This window comes from Bison bison, unplaced genomic scaffold (genome assembly GCF_000754665.1).
Source record: "Bison bison bison isolate TAMUID 2011002044 unplaced genomic scaffold, Bison_UMD1.0 scf7180017864458, whole genome shotgun sequence".
Classification (NCBI taxonomy): domain Eukaryota; kingdom Metazoa; phylum Chordata; class Mammalia; order Artiodactyla; family Bovidae; genus Bison; species Bison bison.
The window spans coordinates 5,759,371-5,778,360 of record NW_011495020.1 but is presented as its reverse complement, the minus strand read 5'-3'; the positions used below and the strand labels follow the sequence as shown (position 1 = coordinate 5,778,360).

Below are 18,990 nucleotides of genomic sequence, written 5' to 3'. Positions count from 1 at the left end.
CAAAGAGCCGACTCATTGGAAAAGACCCTGATGGAAAGATTGCGGGCAGAGGAGAAGGAGGCATCAGGATGAGATGGTTGGATCACATCACCAACCCAATGCATAGGAGTTTGAACAAACTCCGGGAGATAATGAAGGACAGGGAATCCTGGCGTCACTAAGAGTCAGACACGACTTAGCAACTGAATAAACCTTCACAAAGTTCTGTGAGGTAGTAGGTACTAAATGTAAATTTTTTTTAAAAGGTTAACTCTTGGTACAGCAGGGGGTCAAACTGGACAGTTTAGTTCTAGAGACCACAATCACTGATTATGGTGAAGGCCGCCTCATCACAGCAATTTCACTAATCACTGTCATTTAAGTTGTTGTAACTTGCATACCAAATGTTCCGTCCAAGCAGTATACCTGCCTTCTCCCAGCCTGATGTGCTCTATTACCATGTGCAGTAACACTGCTACCAGAAGCTGCTACAGACCTGAAGAACAGTTCTGTAGAAACCTCCACATGTTCCTTGTGTGAAGTATATATAATAGCAGACCCAGAGCAAGTCAGGTTTACTGAGCTACTTACAAAGTGTACAGTCATTGGTAACTTGAAGAGACTGTGAAATAACCCAGTTAATCACCCAGCATTCTCAACACAGAAATCATTCTGCAGTAGTAACTTTGTGGGAGACAGCTGACCACTATTGTGAGGAGATCTAAACATGATTGTCAGTTAAAAAGCAGCAATTCACGTATTTCTGAAAAAGTCATTTTTAGAAACTTTTCTACCATAAAAAGTGTGTACTATAGGGTAGAAAAACACAATGTCCATAACACACTGCAAAGAAATCTCGGGTTAAGTCCCCAGACTACACCAGAAATCTCTGCAGTTAAAATATCCCTAATACTGCCTTAAATTGTTACAAACAGAATTGTGGAACTGTATTACTTCCTTGTTAGAAAACAGCTGGTACACCTGGCAGTGAAGGCAGCCCGGTCCCAGCACCAGCCTAGTGAGTAACAGTGAGGCTTTCTGAGGCCCCACACTCTCGTAACAGGACACAACTACTCAAGAGAATTTGGCAGATCAGAGCTTAGCTACAAGGCAAAAATTGCTAAATGCTGCTAACTCCATGGCTGAATAAAAGAGAAAAATGTCAGTAGTAGTGATTTTAAAATATTTAATATTCTTTAAAATCCAAAATAATGTGATTCTTACAAGTTATGTGCCACATAAAGCAGGTGTTAAATTGAGAAATGTAGGTGATACTGGGAAACACAGCACTGAGGTATTTTTATTTTTAAAACTGAATAGGAAACAAAGTGAATCTAATTTTTACATTTATAAAAAAAAACAAAATACTACTGCTTGGCTCTTTTCATTGTCATTTTAGGTTCTGAATACATTACAGGAGTCTATGGGAAAAAGCATTATAATAGAGAACATATAGTTTTTAAAAACTGCACATCATAACCTGGAAAAATGGTCATACAGCAAGAGGCCTGAGTGGAGGTAGGCTAATAACACACTTTACACTCTTCTCAAAGGATAGCTCTGAGAAACAAGTGTAACCAATTTAAACACCAAATCAGAATGGCAATATTAAATCAGTAACAAAATGATCCACATTTTATACAATACTGTATTTCCAAACAGGTTGTGAAGATCAGCAGAGAACCTATTATAGCACCGTTAAAACATTACCCATCGTGCTTCTGTGCATTTTAGGATTCAGGCTGAAGACATTACTTGGGAAATGTCAGCCTTGTTTTTTTGTGTATCAATCTGGATTTTAATGAAATGTTTACTTTAGGAAAAATAGGTATTCTTAGCCATTTACAGCTCCACCCTTTCAGAAGGAAGAATGACAGGCTATATCTAATTTTAATTTTAAACCAAGAACCAAGCAGTAAGGACATATCAATGTCAAGAGTAGCACACTAAGAACCACACAGAACATTAGAAATAATTTGGTGCGTGTTTTTACAACTACCAACTGATGTTAACAATTAAAAATTTACAGAGATAAAAAAAAATTTTTTTTTTTTGCACTAACTGGTTTCAATACAGCACTGAATTTAACTCGTCTTTGGGCTTCAGTCTTTACATAGAATGTGCAAGTGCCATACTGAGGACCTTCCCCAACTTACACCATGATAAAACAGATCTCAAAGTGATTCCAGGATGATCTAAATGACAGCTGTTCTGGCTGGCTGACATCTATAAAGGAAAACGACATTTCCTGGCCAGTTTTTTTTTTCTTTTTGCTTGATGATTGTCTGGTTACATAATACATCCACCTGAACACAATATAGCTTCTCCTACATTTTAAGTCTTTAGTATTGGCACAACCATTGCCAGTGGTGAATCTGCACCAGTACAGGCCAACTCAAAACACACATCATAAAACATCTGAATGTCACTTTTAAAGCGATGTCACAGTTTGTTTCCTCAGAAACTTAAAAGCATACATTTAAAAACATGAGCTCTCCAATTTAACCCTTAAAGAGTCAAGAAACACTTTTTACATCATTAAATCCAACTTGTGGTTCACTTATTTTAATTACCGTTCTCTAAGGGATCCCAAAGCTAGAGTGCACTCTGGACGTTGCCTGTGGGACTCAAGAGCCCTAAGGTGGAGAATTCTGTTCCAATGCAGACCAGCAATAAGTATCCTCAAATTTCTAGGCTTTACATGTTCAAACACTGCTTTTATTGGATGGTGCTGTGTAGGAAGGTTTGGTTTGGCTTTGGTTTTAAAGGACCAAGCAACATTACACTATATATAACAGACAGCACTTTTTTTTTTTCTTTGTAGAAGAGTCTGCAGTATTTATACATTGTTCCACCTATATTTAAGGACTTTAGATGGATTTTAATATGAATATGAGTGATGGCCATTAGAAGATGCTGATTGTTTTAATAACATTTTCCAAATGGGCAAAACAGGCAACGTGTGCCATGGGTTCTGTCATACTGGCCTTTGGCTGCGTTGGGGAAGTTATATAAAAAGTGCCCGTTAAATAGAAAAGGCAGCAAGTGAAACTAGAAAACAGTTGGCGTTACTTTTACTTTTTCTTAACTAAGTTGAGAACAGGAGGGGAGCCTTGGGGGCACCTGGGCTGGGCTCCACCGCTGTGCTGAAGTGGAACAGATTCGAAGCGCCACCAAGAGGCTTCACGAGGGCTGAGGCCCACACGCACCCCCCAGGAGGCAGAGCCAGTCCTCTGCACAGATTACGAGGCAGAACAAAACAAACCACAATTAAATACACGACACTGAAATCACGCTGATGAGGAAACGGAACGCAAAGATATTTAAAAATATAAATAAATACATTTAGCCATTTTTATTCAAGAAACCCAGACAACTACTTTCAAAGCAACTGCTTCTTTAAAAACCCTTTTCTCAATTCTCCTATAAATACTATTTTGATTGTCACTTAATGCAGCACCTCAGTGTTTGCTGGTGGTGGTGATGGGATTTCATTTAATGTCTTTTCATAAACTATATCCTATTTCACCTAAGAACGTTTTCCCTAGGAAAACCAGGGCAGCTTAGAAAATAACTTGCTAAATACTCAAAAACAGAACCCGCAAAGTTATTTTATTTAAGAAAAACAAGGAATGTAGTGTTAAATTATGACATGGGGATAAAGTATGCAAAACAGTCACATGGAAAGAGTTTTAATTTTTCAATCCATTCACGGTTGCTTAATTTGTGAGCTGTTCAATACTGTTTCAAATATCCTGAAAATAACTGTACCAACAAAATTCACCCCCCAGTGTTTCCACAGGAGACATTAAAATATGACCAAATTATTTTTTTCCTTTTCTTCAACCAAAGTAGTATTTCTCAGTTCTTTTTGTGCAAAAACATTACAAGAGCAATTCAAATGGAAACACTGAAATGACATGCCAACATTTCAGAGCACATTTAAAACAGAATAATTCTTGAAATTACTGTATTCTAAAATATGACTACCAATCACTTTTAGGTTAGTTCTATACATCTATTTCACACTGATGCAATTCTCCTAGACCTCTGAAAACAAACAGGCTCATTGGTCTCTTTTGGTGTCCACACAATAGGCAAGATAGGTTTACAATAGTGTCTAAATGGAACTAGGCATCTACAATCCCTTGACTCTACCACATTCAAAACAAAAGTCAAAGTTCATTTGGCTACCTTGAAATCACTCCCTTAAACCTACTATGGTTCACTGGATCTAAACATTTCTCAGAAATGTCATTTAAAAATTTCACCTAAGTGATGAGTTGGGGATCCTTTAGAAATGGTAATATCTAAGATAATAAACTTTATCAAAATGAATAATTGCAATAAAGTGCTTGTTAACCTTTCAAAATGATCCTTTTTGACTGTGGTGTGATATCTGCAAAGTGTGTGCTATTCCTACATAAAGGATCCCCAGGCATGAGAGTTGGGTCTTCTCACCTGTCTCAGAAAGCAGCAGCACTATCTTTTGGTAGGCTGACAATAGGCACGGTACCCATGCGGATGAGGCTATGCTAGTGCTATGGCAAAAGGGGAAGTAAACTAGAAAAGTGGGAGGCATGTGAAGGGTTCCTATTATATTCATAGTTATATACAAATATATTAAATATACTATAAAAATAGTAAAATCTTTTCCTTTGCAACTACTTCAGAAGCTCCTTTTAGAAGAATGCTCACCCGCCCCAAACAAAAAAAGACTCTTTTTCTCTGATCACTAAAAATGGCAAGTGCCTTTGTGCTGTTTCTTTTCCTCCGTTTAAAAATTCCCATCAGCTTATTTCTGGCTAGACTCACTCAGCAATAGTAATATCCAGTGTTTATACCTTCCAACACTGACTCCCGAGGGACTAAGAACAGGGTCACAGATATTGGAAAGGTTATAGACGTGAATGAGTTTTACACAAATGTTCGTCAACAAACTTTCAATCACCAAAGAAATACAGAAAAAAAAGTAAAAATGTGCAATACCAGAGCAAAATGTTATTTGCAGTCCACTTTAAAAAAAAAAAAAATAGTTTACCTCAATGTAGTGGAAATATTTTAAAACTTGTTGAGTAATATCCAGTTTAAAATAATTTTCCCCTGTCTGTGTAGAGCAGGCAAACAAGTTCTATTTTAAGGGGCCCCTTTCTAAGGCTTCTTGAACAAGGGTTCATCTCCCTTCAAGACACAGTGCCCGTAACTAACTGCAAGCAGAATGCTTTAAGGCAATGACCATCAACCCGAGCACTTTTGAAAAATTCCAGTAACATTTTCACTAATCTGCATTGAGTACTCTGTAACAAACTAGTCAAAGTTACTGGCATCCCTTTATTACTAGTACATTCTTAAACCAGATTTAAGTGATAGAGCACAGCACTCAAACTCCCCCTTCAACCTGGGACAGAGTTGGGAGACCGAACTATAGTTATTTACTTACATGTTACCCACCGTCCCCCGCATGTGCTTTTCCACTAATATTTTCACTCAAATAATAAAGTACTTTTAAGTGTCTTGATTCTGCTTTGACACCACTCTCAGCAGCAACTTTATTAATCCTTATAATCCTCACTGGTAGTTTAAAAACAATAGTGACTCACCCAGGGCTACAGCAGTTCAAAGCAGCTAACACCTAACAATTGCCACCCAGAAAAAAAGTTGTTTTGTTTTGTTTTTTAAGAAAAATGTAATATCTATGAGAGTAAAGAAGAGGGAAGATAAGATTTTTAAGTAGCAGAAAAGTGTTCCTATTTGGTATTTTTTCATGACTAAGATTTGGATTTCAATTAACAGCTTTGGCTACAGAAATGAAAGAATTACAGGCAACTGCTGAATCTTCCATCAGGATGCTCAAGTCTTGGTTCATGGAGGAGGGGGCAGGAACCGCTTTGCGGTCCAAGTTCCAGGGAAGCAGGAGGAAAACAAAGTTAAAGAAGGAGCTGAGAGGCAGTTACTAGCTCTTCTGACACAACACTTCGTTCTGACAGCAAAGCAGCCAGCTGCTCCTTTAAATGTAGCAACCATTTCTAAGCAGGAAAAAAGTGAGCTGTGAGAACAACAGGAATTATAAAAGCAAAATCTTGTCTAATTTGCTTTCCTAAATATTTGAGGATGGAAAAATACTTGAAGGGACAGGGAGAGGAGAATGTGAATGAACTGTCTACAAATTTACCTTGTGGCTTGTCTTACATTTTGCTTGTGTTAAACTGAGTACACAGTACTCATGGTTCACCATCTTTCTTTTCACATATGGGACTTGGAAGATAAACCGTAATATAATAGTTCTTCATACCTTTTGTTTGCTAAATCCGTATCACTATATATTGCCAATAAATAGATGAGGCACAACTCAGAATATATGGAATGGCATGATAAGGTTAGGAAAGGCAAGTTTGAAGGGGGAAAAAAAATACTGTTGCCATACTCCACAACATCAACGTTGTCCACTGTGGGCATATGCTTAAGTACACACATATTCTGACATCTATTCCTGACATTCATGACAAAGTCAGAAATCTCTTCTGGATGGTCATTTAGCTAGAAGAGGAGCTCCTTGATATGTTAATTACTGATTGGCATCTAGTAACACTTCTTTTGTAGAAGGGTAGGTACCAACTTTCTTTGGTTGTTTTCTTTCAACATGAATTTTCTAGTTTAAGTGTGGCCAGGTATGATTTTCTTCAGAAAGATAAAGCATATCCCTTAAGGATGATAGCAAAGCTAAGAAGAGAAAAGTCTTAGAACCAACTGAGAGTTCCCCTGACACCTTTATCTAGCAATTCTGTATTATTTTCATTGCCAAAATTTTTTGTTTAACAACCTCAATTCTGTTATATGTTTTCTTTTAAGGTTAATTTTAATTTCTTACAGCTTGCTATCTTCCCTTTCCTCAGTAATAATTTTTGATCGTCAATAAGATATTTTCCCATTAATTTTCCTTTGTTCTCTAGTTATAAATTTAATTATTAGTACCATAGAATCTATAAAATGCTTTTTTTAATGTATGCAATTCTAGTTGGAACTTACTACCTTTAGAATATGGTATCACCAAACGAAATCTTAGTTCATGTTTATAAAGCACGTGAGTTACAAGATTCTAGCACTATAGTGAAGGTAAAGCCAATCCCTAACCCTTCTTTTGTCTTTGCAGGATTTTAAGATCACATTGAGAAAATATTTACTGGTAATTCCTAAATGAATACATAAATCTAAGGAAAATGCTGATTTAGAAAAACAACTTTGTGATCCAATAGTAACTCTGATAGTGTCACTAGGATGTTACCTTTTATTTTGAAATTATTTGTACCTCTAATCCAAGAGACTCAGAGAGTCTTCATTAGGAACTTAATGGTGCTGCTGACACCCACATGCTATTAAAAATGTACCAAGATTTCAAAACTGCTACTGAAACTAGACAATGAGTTTAAGATGGTGACTAATCACCTGAATGAAAATCAAGGCACTATGGGCTGTTTTTTCTTTTTTTTTTTCCCCTCAAATAACCCTGAATCATTTCTGACTAAAAGAAGCACTGAAACTGTGGAGGATAATAAAAAGATTCCAACAAATCCTAAAAGTTAAAATTCCCACCAGTGAGAACATTAAAAAGTGCCTAAAATATTTTGTGTGCAAATTCACTTCTATAACTGAAACATACTTGAAATAACTGTCAAGCTTGTTAAAAACCGTTTACACAACTATTTCCAACTAGGAACTAGATCAAAATATGTGCTCAAAACTCCCAACCATCTTAAAATAAAGCAGTGCAAATCCTATTCTTAAACATAATTGAAGAATAATGAAATGAAGGATATTTCTGAGTAACTTGAAAATCCTGTTTCAAATAATTTAACCTGAAAAAAAAAAAAAAACTCCATTCCCAGCAGCACATCATACCTCACTGAACAAACTGTGACATCACAGTTAAAGTATGAACCAAAAAAAAAGACTTGTGCCCCGGAAGAGTGAATAGAACACTACCGTACTGTAAACAAAAGGGAAAAGAGGATGTATTAGTCTGCACATGGCATCAGAATCTAAGGAAATGTACTCATACCTAAAGGAAGAGATAATGCTTTCATGCAGCATACAAAATGTTTTGCTTTCTCTCCTTTTATCCAGACATATACATAGTATTATTTTTACAGCATCTGTACATAGAGAATTTGAACCCACACAACATTCTGAAATTACTATTCCATCATTATCTGAAAAGGGAAGGGGGTCTACCGAGTCTACTGGACTGTCTTCATGGCATCATCGTAAGCAAACCCCTGACATGGATGGCAGTGGTGTGTCCTCTGTAACACTTGAAAACAGGCACAGAACCACTCAAAGTTACTAATGTTATTAGTGCCTTTCTGATTCACTGGAGGTCCTGTTTCATAGCTGAGCTTCTTAACATTTGGCAATATACTCTTTTTCCATTAAAAAATATCTGGGCAAGTAAAACACTGTCAGAATTGGCTGTGGCCCTATGATCACCTCCTGCTGGCTGGTATTTAATGTACATATGCAGTGCTAGGCAGCATTTTCCCTGCTAACTAATTCCAGGAACTAGAACACTCAGTATTGCATCCCATGAAACCGCTGGAACTTTTCATTATATCCTTAGATCATCCAAGCAACTCTTTATGGAACACTCCCATCCTCCCTTGAGGGCAGAGAGGATGCGTGTGCGCTACTGTGGTTGAACCTTGGAAGGATCCGTCAAACTTTCAGTCCTGTGCCGACTCAGTTGCTGCTGTTGCTGCGACTGGTGTTGCTGGTGATGTGACTGAGGGAAAGTGCTCTGCTGTAGAGGAAATGCAGCAGAGAGGATAAGCTGAGTTGAAGGGTTCCCATGGAGCAACCTAGAAGTCTAAAAAGACAAGCGGATTATTCAACACTGCTTCACCCCCATTATACTGTGTACATTAAGACTACTCAAGTTTTCCACTTCTCCCATAGGGTCAAAACCTGTACATAAGTCTTGTTTTTTGTTTTTTGGTTTTTTTTTCCACTTAAAAATAGTATTCTGGAAAATGCTTATGAGCATTTCCCTCTTTTTGAAGTATAACAGAATTTCATTTTTTAGAAGGAAATTGAGCTAGAGGTAATATGATACAGAAAGCTATTTATGTCCTGAGACAAACCACACATACTCTTTCACTTTATGTCCTAAAGACCACATTTTTAAACAGATGATACAATTTAAGCATTGCTAAGAGCATATGACATATGAACAATCTGTGGTCAAACAGAAAATGTCTTCTGCGCCAACTTTTTGATTGGTGAGAGCAGCAGTGGCCAAGAGCATGGGCCCTGAGGTACGCTGCCTGGGTTCAAACTCTGGCTGCCCAGTTTACCAGATGTGTAACTTGGTCAAGCTATTTACATCTCTGGACCTCATTTTCTTCATTTACAAAATAAGGATAATCAGAGTATCTCCCACACTGGGTTTTTACAAAGATTACATATTAACATTATTATTTAAAAGTACCATAAAACTGAGGACACAATTACAGACTTATGTCCTTTATGTAACAGTGTGATATAACAAAGAACAAAACAGAACAAGAGAACAGGCTCTGAAAGCATTAGCAGCCCTGGCTTTGAGTTTTGCTCTGTATTTATCAGGCCTTGGGCAAGTGTCAGCTCCATGAACCTCAGTTTCTTTTGCCTAATTTCTCCTTCTAGAGATACAAAGGAAACTAGTCAAAAGAAAGCGGAATTTTAAAATTAATATCTTTCTTCACTAAGGAAAATGTCTTAATGCAAGGTTCATGATTTTAAAAAGGAACTGTAATAGGTGATTTCTGCAAATGTGTATGAAAGACAACTATACAAACACACAGAAGGATAGATCTCTGAAACTTAAAGGCCACTGAGCTTTGCTAAGCACTTGGAGACATTTTCTTTTTCTCACTGTTATTAGGAAAAGCTTTTGTAAGATAAAAGAATTCAGGGTACTTATGAGCCTTATAGGGTTACAACAAAAGTACATTTTGGAACTAGGTGTTACATAATCAGAAAAGACAAATTGTGTATTTCTATCTACATATTAGTGTATTTCTAAAGGGTATTGCCTACCTTGCTTCTTAGAAATGTTTTTTTCCCAGAAGTGGAAGAGAATGTTCATTCTTTTAAGAGCCCTTGTTCTCTGAGAGACTCAGAAAACTGAGTTCCTAAGCCAAGTCTTCTTCCTTTCTAAGCTTCTGCCTAATTCTCATTACATACATTTCCCCTAGAGAATAGTTTCTAACTTATTATAAATTCTTGTCATTAATTCATTTATAACAACTCATTTATAACAATAGCTAACCCAGTCATTAATGGCTTAATGTCTAAGGGGCTGTATGACTCTCAAGAGATAATTAAGTAACTAACCTCTTTTAGTTTAGCACATCATCAAGTTAAGAAATACATTTGTACCAGAACACCAATGATGATGAACTAACAGTGTATTTATGCGTGAGTATATAGTATAATACTGAAATCTTCTAATTATACCATATGTTGTATAACTTTAAAAACTGATGGTATTTGCCTGGAATAAGTGGAATGGTATCCAGCACAAATCGTGGCTTAGCCTATATTCAAAATTGCTGGCCTCTTGGACCAGTAAGGAAAAAGCTGGATTTTCAGATGTCACAATCTGCTATTGTGATGCCCCAAAGAGGGTACTGAGGTCCAGAAATTTGCCTGCTGCTTTGCTGAGGATCCCAATCTAGGTGACTTTGTCCTGCATCCTTTAGATAAGCAGATCTTGTCTGATATACCCACAAGAGATCTGTGTCTGCATTTTGGTTAATCTGAGTATCTATTACATTATTCAAGATAGTGGTCATTTATGAAGGCAAGTTATAAGGTGTTTAAGTATATACCTTATACTAGGCTCAGTGATTCACATGCATCTTACTCATGAGATACGAACGACTAGCCCCTCCATATCATAGATGAAGAAACTGGATCTGAGCAAGTTAAGTAAACTGCCAAAGTTCACACAGCATGTGGTGCAGCAGTAACTCAATCTCAGAACAGCCTGTGCCTTCACAGTATTTTTCTTCCAATATTAATTTATAATAAAAAAGTTATAAAATTTAATTCAATAATTTAACATAATGCCTAAAGTAATTAAAAAAAAAAAAAACCCTTTCAATACTCATGATCTGTAGAGAGTACAGCTTGATGGGCCCCTAGGGTTATAAGAAAAGTGCTTTTGCTTGAGTTCCAGAAACTCTAGCCAGAGAGAGCTCTCTGTAAATTGCCTTGATATGGGTAGGAAGCAGCCACGTATTGTATCCACCAATTTAGATAACTGGGTATTTCCATAGCAGTACTAAAAGTTTCCTAAGAGAAGAAAAAGTAGCCAAATGGGATAAGCTTTCTGTCTTTATAGAAATTTAAGTTGTACAATAAGTTTTTGCAGATTTTTCAGCTCATTTACAGAACTGTTCATTTAATCCCTAATTTCACTATAAAAAGGTAAATACGTTTGGGACATTCTTCCCAGGGAGAATTACCTGTAGAAACTGCTGCGGTGGTTGAGTCAGCTGAGCCTGAGATGGTTGCTGAACTGAAGGGAGCGGCTGTTCCTGGGAACTCTGCTGCTGCTGCGTGACTGACAGTGTCTGCGACTGCGGTTGTTGTGGAGCAAAGGTAGGGTAGGCAGTCACTACCTGACCCATAAGCATAGCGCTAGGTACCATGACCGCCCCACAGGCTACAGGAGCGGTTACTAATTTGGTCACAAGTTGCTGACCTTGAGAAAATCTGTTAAGAGGAAAGAAAGGGAAGGGGAGTCAGAAGTACAAGTATACACTATGAAAGGCAATGGACTGAATATTTCTCTAAGATAATACCCATGATATTACCAATTTAGCTTTTTAAAAGCCATATGTTCCAATTTTGTTTCATGTTTTTAAAGATTCCCTTTGGGATACCAGTGAAACAGAAATGTACAGAGCAAAATGAAGCAATCACAAACAAAAATACAAACTCTTTTTTTGATATCCACATGCAAAAGAATGAAATTTGACCTTTACATCATATAAAAATTATATAAAAATTAACTCAAAATGGATTAGAGACTTAATAAACATAAATGTCGAAAACTGAAACTCTTAGAATAAAACACAGGGAGAAAGTTTCATGACACTGGATTGGGCAATAATTTCTTAGGTTATGATATTAAAAGCATACACAACAAAAGAAAAAATAGATAAACTGAAAAACAAATTTAAAATTTTTTATGTAGCAAGGGACACTACCAACACAGTAAAAGGGCACTCCAGAGTGGGAGAAAATATTTACGAATCATGGATCTGGTAAGGGATTAGTAACTAGAAAATATAAAGCAATACTACAACACAGCAACAAACAATCTGATTAAAAAACTGCCAAGGGTCCTAAATGATATTTCTTCACACTATATACAACTGGTCAATAAGCACTGAAAAGAAGCTTAATATGACTAATCATTAGAGAAATGCAAATCAAAACCACTATGAGATACCACATCACATTCATTAGGATGGCTACTATCAAACATAGTAATTGTGTTGACAAGGATGTGCAGAAACTGGAACTTCTGTGCACTGTTGGTGGGAATATAAAGTGGTTTGTCCATTATGGAAAATAGTATGGTGGTCTTTCATCAAAACTAAAAATGTAACAACCATATGATCCAGCAATTCCATTTCTGTACATATTTGTAAGGAATATATTAAATTTAAAAAAAAAAAAGAATGGAAAACAGGGACTCAAACAGTTGCACACCAATGTTTATAGCAGCTATTCACAATTTTCAAAAGATGGATATAACCCAAGTGTCCATCGGTAGACAAATGGGTCAACAAAATGTGTTACATACATTACAACTGAATAACACTTAGCCTTAAAGAGGAAGGAAATTCTGATGCATGCTATAACATGGCTGAACCTGGAAGACATTATGGCAAGTGAAATAAACCAGGTAGAAAAGACATACATTATGTGATTCCATTTACATACAGTACCTAGAGTAAGTAGTCAAACTCACAGACTTATGTGCTTAGAAAGTAGAATGGTGGTTTCTAAGAGTTAGGGGGAAGAGGAATGCATATTGTCTGATTAATATAGATTTTTAGTTTGGGAAGAAGAAAAAATTTCTGGAGATTGATGGTAGTGACTGTCACAATGGTGCCAACATGCTCGTATGTCAATGAACTGCACATGTGAAAATGGTTAACATAGTGAGTACTTTGTTATGTGTATTTCACCACAATAAAAAAGAATGTAATGCACGCATGCAAAAAATTTTTAATCTGTTAAAAATATCAACTTTTTTCTTTTTATAAAACTACTAGGTACTTGGGAGTTGGATATATGTGACACATGGTTCATTTTGCTAATGAAAATAAACCTGTCCTAAAGGAATTTTTTTTAAAAGACCTCTAAGTTTATAGATGTTTACATTGTAAGTTGTGTCTTATAAACATAAATGACATTTATGTTTCAAAACTAGATAACATTCTAACAGCATATAAAAGTACCCTCAATTTACAAATTTATCAACAGGCATAGTACCCACTGTATTACAATTCACTAATATTCCCTCCCACCCACTACCTTCATGCTTCCACAGTCTTTAATAAAAGAACAACAAAAAACAATGCCTCTTCAGGGAAAAATATCATTTCTATCTGCCTTTTCTATGAGATAAAGTTAGTTTCTAACATTGGTCACTACAGTGAGGAAATCGAGATAAGACTCTACTATAGATTTAACATGACCTAACTGCAATTACAACCTGTTTTAAGGTAGATAATTATAACTACACTTAGCATATCTATGCTAACAGTTTAAATGTTCCACAAGACAAAACAATTCTATTTTGAATCCATGCCAAATCTTAAAAATAAAGCGTTGTATATTATGTACTTTAGGATTAAAGGTATTATTTAATGCAAAAACATATATAATGAAAAATTTACAAACAAATAACATTACAAAGTGGCTTAATCACAGAAGTGCTAAGCACTAATTTCTCTGTAATCTTAAAAGAATTTAGTATCTGAATTGCCCAACTGCCCACTGCTAAGTATGAGAATATCTCATTCCTCTCTGGCACTAAAAGACATTCTGCAATTTACTTTGGCTTTAACATTTTTCTTTGTATACACTGCTCCCTCTGCCTAAATACCCTACTGTGTGTGACTCCCTTCTACACACATATCTAAAGCAATGAGCTTAAGACACAGGCCAAGTATCTCCTCCCTGAAATTTTCCCTGACCACACTCCTCTCTTCACTTGCTTGCCTCACCCCGTAAAACTGCTCACTTCCTCCTTTTCAAAAATCTACTAAGTATTTATCACATCAAATAATACTGATTTATTCACCTTTCTACAGCTTTGACTAGTCCAATCTTTTCTGGGATAAAGAATGTGCCATACACATAAAGCAGGCACTCAAATATTTGCTGAAGTTGTTTTTCCCCCTTCAAAAAAACAGCTGTCTACAAATAATTGCTAAACTGTGTCCCCTACAATGTATGTCAACATTCTATGCTAATGGATTTTACCTTGGGCTTTAAATCTAGCCCTTTATTATATTTCTATGGAGTATATTCATAACACTTCCTTCAAAAGCTGGACTTTTTAACTTGAAGGAACTGAGTTCCAAAAAGCAGCAGTGAGTTTCTCTCTGATCTTATTGCTTCTGCAATCCAGCAGCTTCCTCACACTCTGGAAATTATTAATAGGGTTTCAATAAAATCTACTACAAAGTCTAATACAACAGCAAGATTTTATTATAAAAGCAGCAGTCTACTTATATTACACTAAAATAAATAAAAATAAAATGCATTTAAAATGTAATTTTTAAGACTACAGAAATCCTATAGTTTTGAAAGATATCTTTCTTCCTAATATTTGAAAAGGTTATTTTATTTTAAATATCTATTTCTAGGTCAGCTATTTGGAAGACTAAAATTAGTCACAGAAAGCGATTTTTTTTCTAGAATTGCCCATAAAACTTTAATGTAGTATATGTTTAAGCACTTGAGCTCTGAAATCAGACACCCAGTTTTGAATTCAGATCCCCTTTTTCACTCCCTTCACAGCTTCAGACCCTTGACCAAATTTTTTATTCTTTCCTGGGAAATAAAGACCCTCACACTTTTTTTTAAAATAAGAATTAAATGAGATAATATACTTGGAGCATTTAGTACAGTACTTAACAAAATTCAAGAAAGGTGAGCTAAACTTACTCCATAACATGTATAAACTATGGTAGCATACACCTTAACCATTGCTACTACACTAACAACACAAGAGCGGCTATATTGAAAAGATAAAAAAGTTTTATAGTGATACAGACAAAACCTATCATAAAACTTGTGTAGAATTTGGATTCTACCATATGTTAGCACATTTTTGAATATGAAATAAAATGAAAAAAAAATTTGCTATTACTCTTTTATTATAAAGTACTTCAACAAGGATACATTGTTTTTATTTCAAATTCTAGAGTGAGCAATAAATTAAAATCTCATTTAAAAAATCCAAGTATTGTTTTATAATCAAACAACTGACATCTTTGGAAACATGACAACTACCTGATCTGTCTGTCCTGAGTGAATGTAGTTACTGCAGCACTCTGGGAACTGTTTTGTGGCAAACTTGATGGAATCTGGACCATGCTTCCAGCCGCCGGCTGAGAAATCACCATAGTGTTGTAGAGTGGGGCTGTAAGAGTGCTCTGCGTCTGACTGGGAAGAGATGTTTGTTGACTGTGCCCACTCAGTACATTCTGTTGACTCTGCTAGAAAACAGAAGATTTTACAAATAGAAAAAAATTTATTCAGGAAGTATGCTTCTACTACTAATCATTCTAACAATAGTTGACATGACAGAAAAAGAAGTGGCAGAACATACTACTCTGGGAGAAACTGAACCATCAAGGAATAACTTGCAATTATCTGAGAATGAATTAGTCTTCAATATCTTGCTGGAAGGCAAGCTATGATTTTTGAAAAGGAGCATGATCTTAACAAGGATGACATAAAATACACATGAAGAACTACTAAACACTCAAAGTAACTGACATTTGACATTTTTATGTATTTCATTCGAAGTCTTGAGATTTACAATTGCAGATGCATGTCAATTACTGAAATTTCCTAGAATGTTAATTAAGCCATCACTGCCCTAACAAAAGACATTCTTCACATATGGTAACATATATCCTGGTCAGAATCCTGCAACTTTCTTTTTTTTTCCCCCACACACAGAAGTAGTTTGTATATTCATTTGAAGCAAACTCAAAAATTTTCTAAATGTTGAAATATAGGAAGCATTCAACATTCAACAATTTAAGAACAATTCTGCACAAAATACTTTATCACTCTCAATACTATAGTTTCTAATTATTACTATTAAAGTTTTACATATGGTATTGTTCAAAATGAAGCTTTTGTCTTTGTTTTAGCAACACCACACATTTCAATCACTGAACATTCCCTAGTCCACTGTACTCAATAACGTTACCTGACTTGATGTACTTTGTAAAGTCTGCTGTTGTATCATATGCTGAGTTGTGCCAATGTGTCCAGTATTCATTCCACTTTGAATCTGGTTAGTTTGAACAACCTGGCTTTGCATATTTATAGGTGCAAGCTGCTGGATATTAGATGAATTTCCAGAAGAAAGTTGAACAGAACCAAAATTCAATCCAGGGGTTGACTGTTGTAAAAACATCTTTAAAAATAAAGATTACATTAAAATGATCTTTTTAAATTAAAAAGAATGAGAGCATTTTTAGCAAAAATATCTAAAAATTAAGTTTTAAAAGCAAGTAACGAGAAGACTAAGTCATTCTGAATCAACAATGAACAATAAGTAATTACTAAATAAAACATGATACTCATTTTCATTCTTTCAATCATCCTAACCCCTAATCATGTTTCTAATTGTCAGGAAAAGTGTTACAAATTTCAAAACCTCTACTTGCTTGACACTTTACATGTTAAGGATTATTATATATGCTACCGTTACCCTAACTCAGCTACTCAAAGGTCTGTGGATTGGAAGCTCTGCATCACTCATCATTTATAATTTATGGCATTAGGGAGAAGTGGTTTTCACTTGAAGTTTTCACCAAAGTCCTAGTTGCATCGAACAGGCATAACTTTGGCCCTGTTGGTTGACCATTGTAAGACTATAATTTGAATCATACCTACCAGTAAGTTATTCAAAAAATTACTGATGATGAATTTTAAATTCTGTACCTACATATACCTAAAAGTCTATGTAAAGTATTATTTTGATATTATGGGAATTTAAGCTTACTAATAATTAGACTGCTAAAAGATGACTCTAATCTGGAGAAACAAAAATGCTGATGGAAACACTCTTAGGAATCAATTATCTTTAGCGACTGTAAATGCAATCATAGTGAGTGGATAACCAATGAGTATTTACTGAACTAAATGGATGAAACATATCTTTTGGATCTCACTTTTTATTAAGAAGAGTCAATTTCCTAAGAAGCCAAAATACAAATGGCATGCTTTGTTTGTAATCAAATGTAGTAACTTACCTGCAGCCCTTGACCATGGACCATTTGAAGCTGTTCTTGAATTTTTCTTAGTTCTTCTTGTTGCCGATGAATATTCGCCTCTATCATCCGAGTCCGTTGCTCCAATTGGTCTTTGAGATGCTGCATGGCTCCTAACTGAGCTGAGAACTGAAACTTAAGTATCATGGATGGAAAAAGTGTAACATATTTTACAATCACTTCTCATAATTGTAAAATCTGAAATCCAAGCAGTATATCACGAATTAAGAATGTCATGCCAGTTACTAATTTATTGCTTCTCAACACCTAATTCACCTATCCTGGCTCAGCTTTGTGGTACTAGAGCTGGACCCTATAAATGTTTCTCCTTCATCAGCAGGCACCAGCAGTCATGTCAGTATGATGTGGAGGGATACTGTAAAGGGAGAATGGGTTACCTCTCTGGTTCTAGTGCTTTTCCTTCGTGTTCTTATGCTAGTGGGTAGCATCCTACTGAGTGTCATCAGCAACCAGCAGCTAGCTTTCCACCAAGTCTCACTGGCTTGCTAGTGGGCAGCTTCCCAGCAAATTTTACTGGTATCCCAGCAAGTGGCTGCTCGCTCCCCAGCCCAAGTCTGTGGCACTTCAGTGAACCTGTGTACCATCCAGTGGATATAGCCACAGCAGCTCCAATGGGACCTGAGTCTCAGCTTGGCCTGGAGGAGCAGTTCAGGAGGGTCAAAGGAGTCTTCTGAGCTGTTCCCCCTTGGCAATTCTCCCTTTCACTTACCCTTAGTGGCTGCTCTCTACACCGGTCTTTCCTGTATCCTTTTGAATTCCCTTAACTGCTCTCAGTAGTTAATCTCTGTTACCAGTTAATTTTTTTATACCATCCCTGTTCAAATTTCTCATCCAGCTTCTGACTAGAGCTTGACTGATTACAAGATGACTTTGTAACACTGGCTTTTAAAGACCTAAGTTCCTACTGTGGCGCTACTACTTGATAGAACAAGTTACAGAACTTCATTCCTGATCTTTCAACAAATGAAAAAGTAGTCTGCACCTAGAGTTATTCACATAAAATTCTGTCATCCCAAGAATGTCCTCTTTGTGTAGGTCATTAGAAAGTTAATAAAAATCTGACTAACCAACCATAAAATTTTCAACAAATTGTTCTCAAATACAAATACCTAGGCTTTAAAGACTAAGCGATTATAAGTGAATGCTGCATATGCAAATAAAAGCACAGTTATTCTGCTAACAGAGTAAGGTTTTCAATCTCACTTATATCTGCTTCACTTGAGTTATAGACAGCTTCTATCTACTACTGCTTGAAACTAAGCACATTTAGTGATTCACCACTTAAGTTTAAATAGGCTCATTTACTTATTTCCAGGAATATTCACCACAGAATGCAGTATAAAAGCAGAAAGAATTTCACTTCATTGGAAATCTGTCTTAAGAATCTCCTACAATGCATGTAAAAGCAAAT

The 18,990-nt window shown here is 35.9% G+C and overlaps 1 protein-coding gene across 10 annotated transcripts in view; it reads right to left on the bottom strand.

Moving 5' to 3' along the window:
- Positions 1-1,148: 1,148 nt before the first annotated feature.
- CLOCK (clock circadian regulator) overlaps positions 1,149-18,990 on the bottom strand; it is a 111,564-nt gene continuing 93,722 nt past the window's right edge. For 9 of the 10 annotated variants that reach the window (XM_010859680.1, XM_010859681.1, XM_010859682.1 and 6 more), the window contains 5 exons: positions 17,541-17,693; positions 16,490-16,699; positions 15,559-15,764; positions 11,484-11,733; positions 1,149-8,839 (listed from right to left, as the gene is read on the bottom strand). In XM_010859680.1, the coding sequence (XP_010857982.1) occupies positions 8,660-8,839; positions 11,484-11,733; positions 15,559-15,764; positions 16,490-16,699; positions 17,541-17,693 (999 nt within the window). In that variant the 3' untranslated portion in view covers positions 1,149-8,659. The remainder of the gene's footprint in view (positions 8,840-11,483; positions 11,734-15,558; positions 15,765-16,489; positions 16,700-17,540; positions 17,694-18,990) is intronic. The other variant, XM_010859685.1, reaches the window with a different exon arrangement.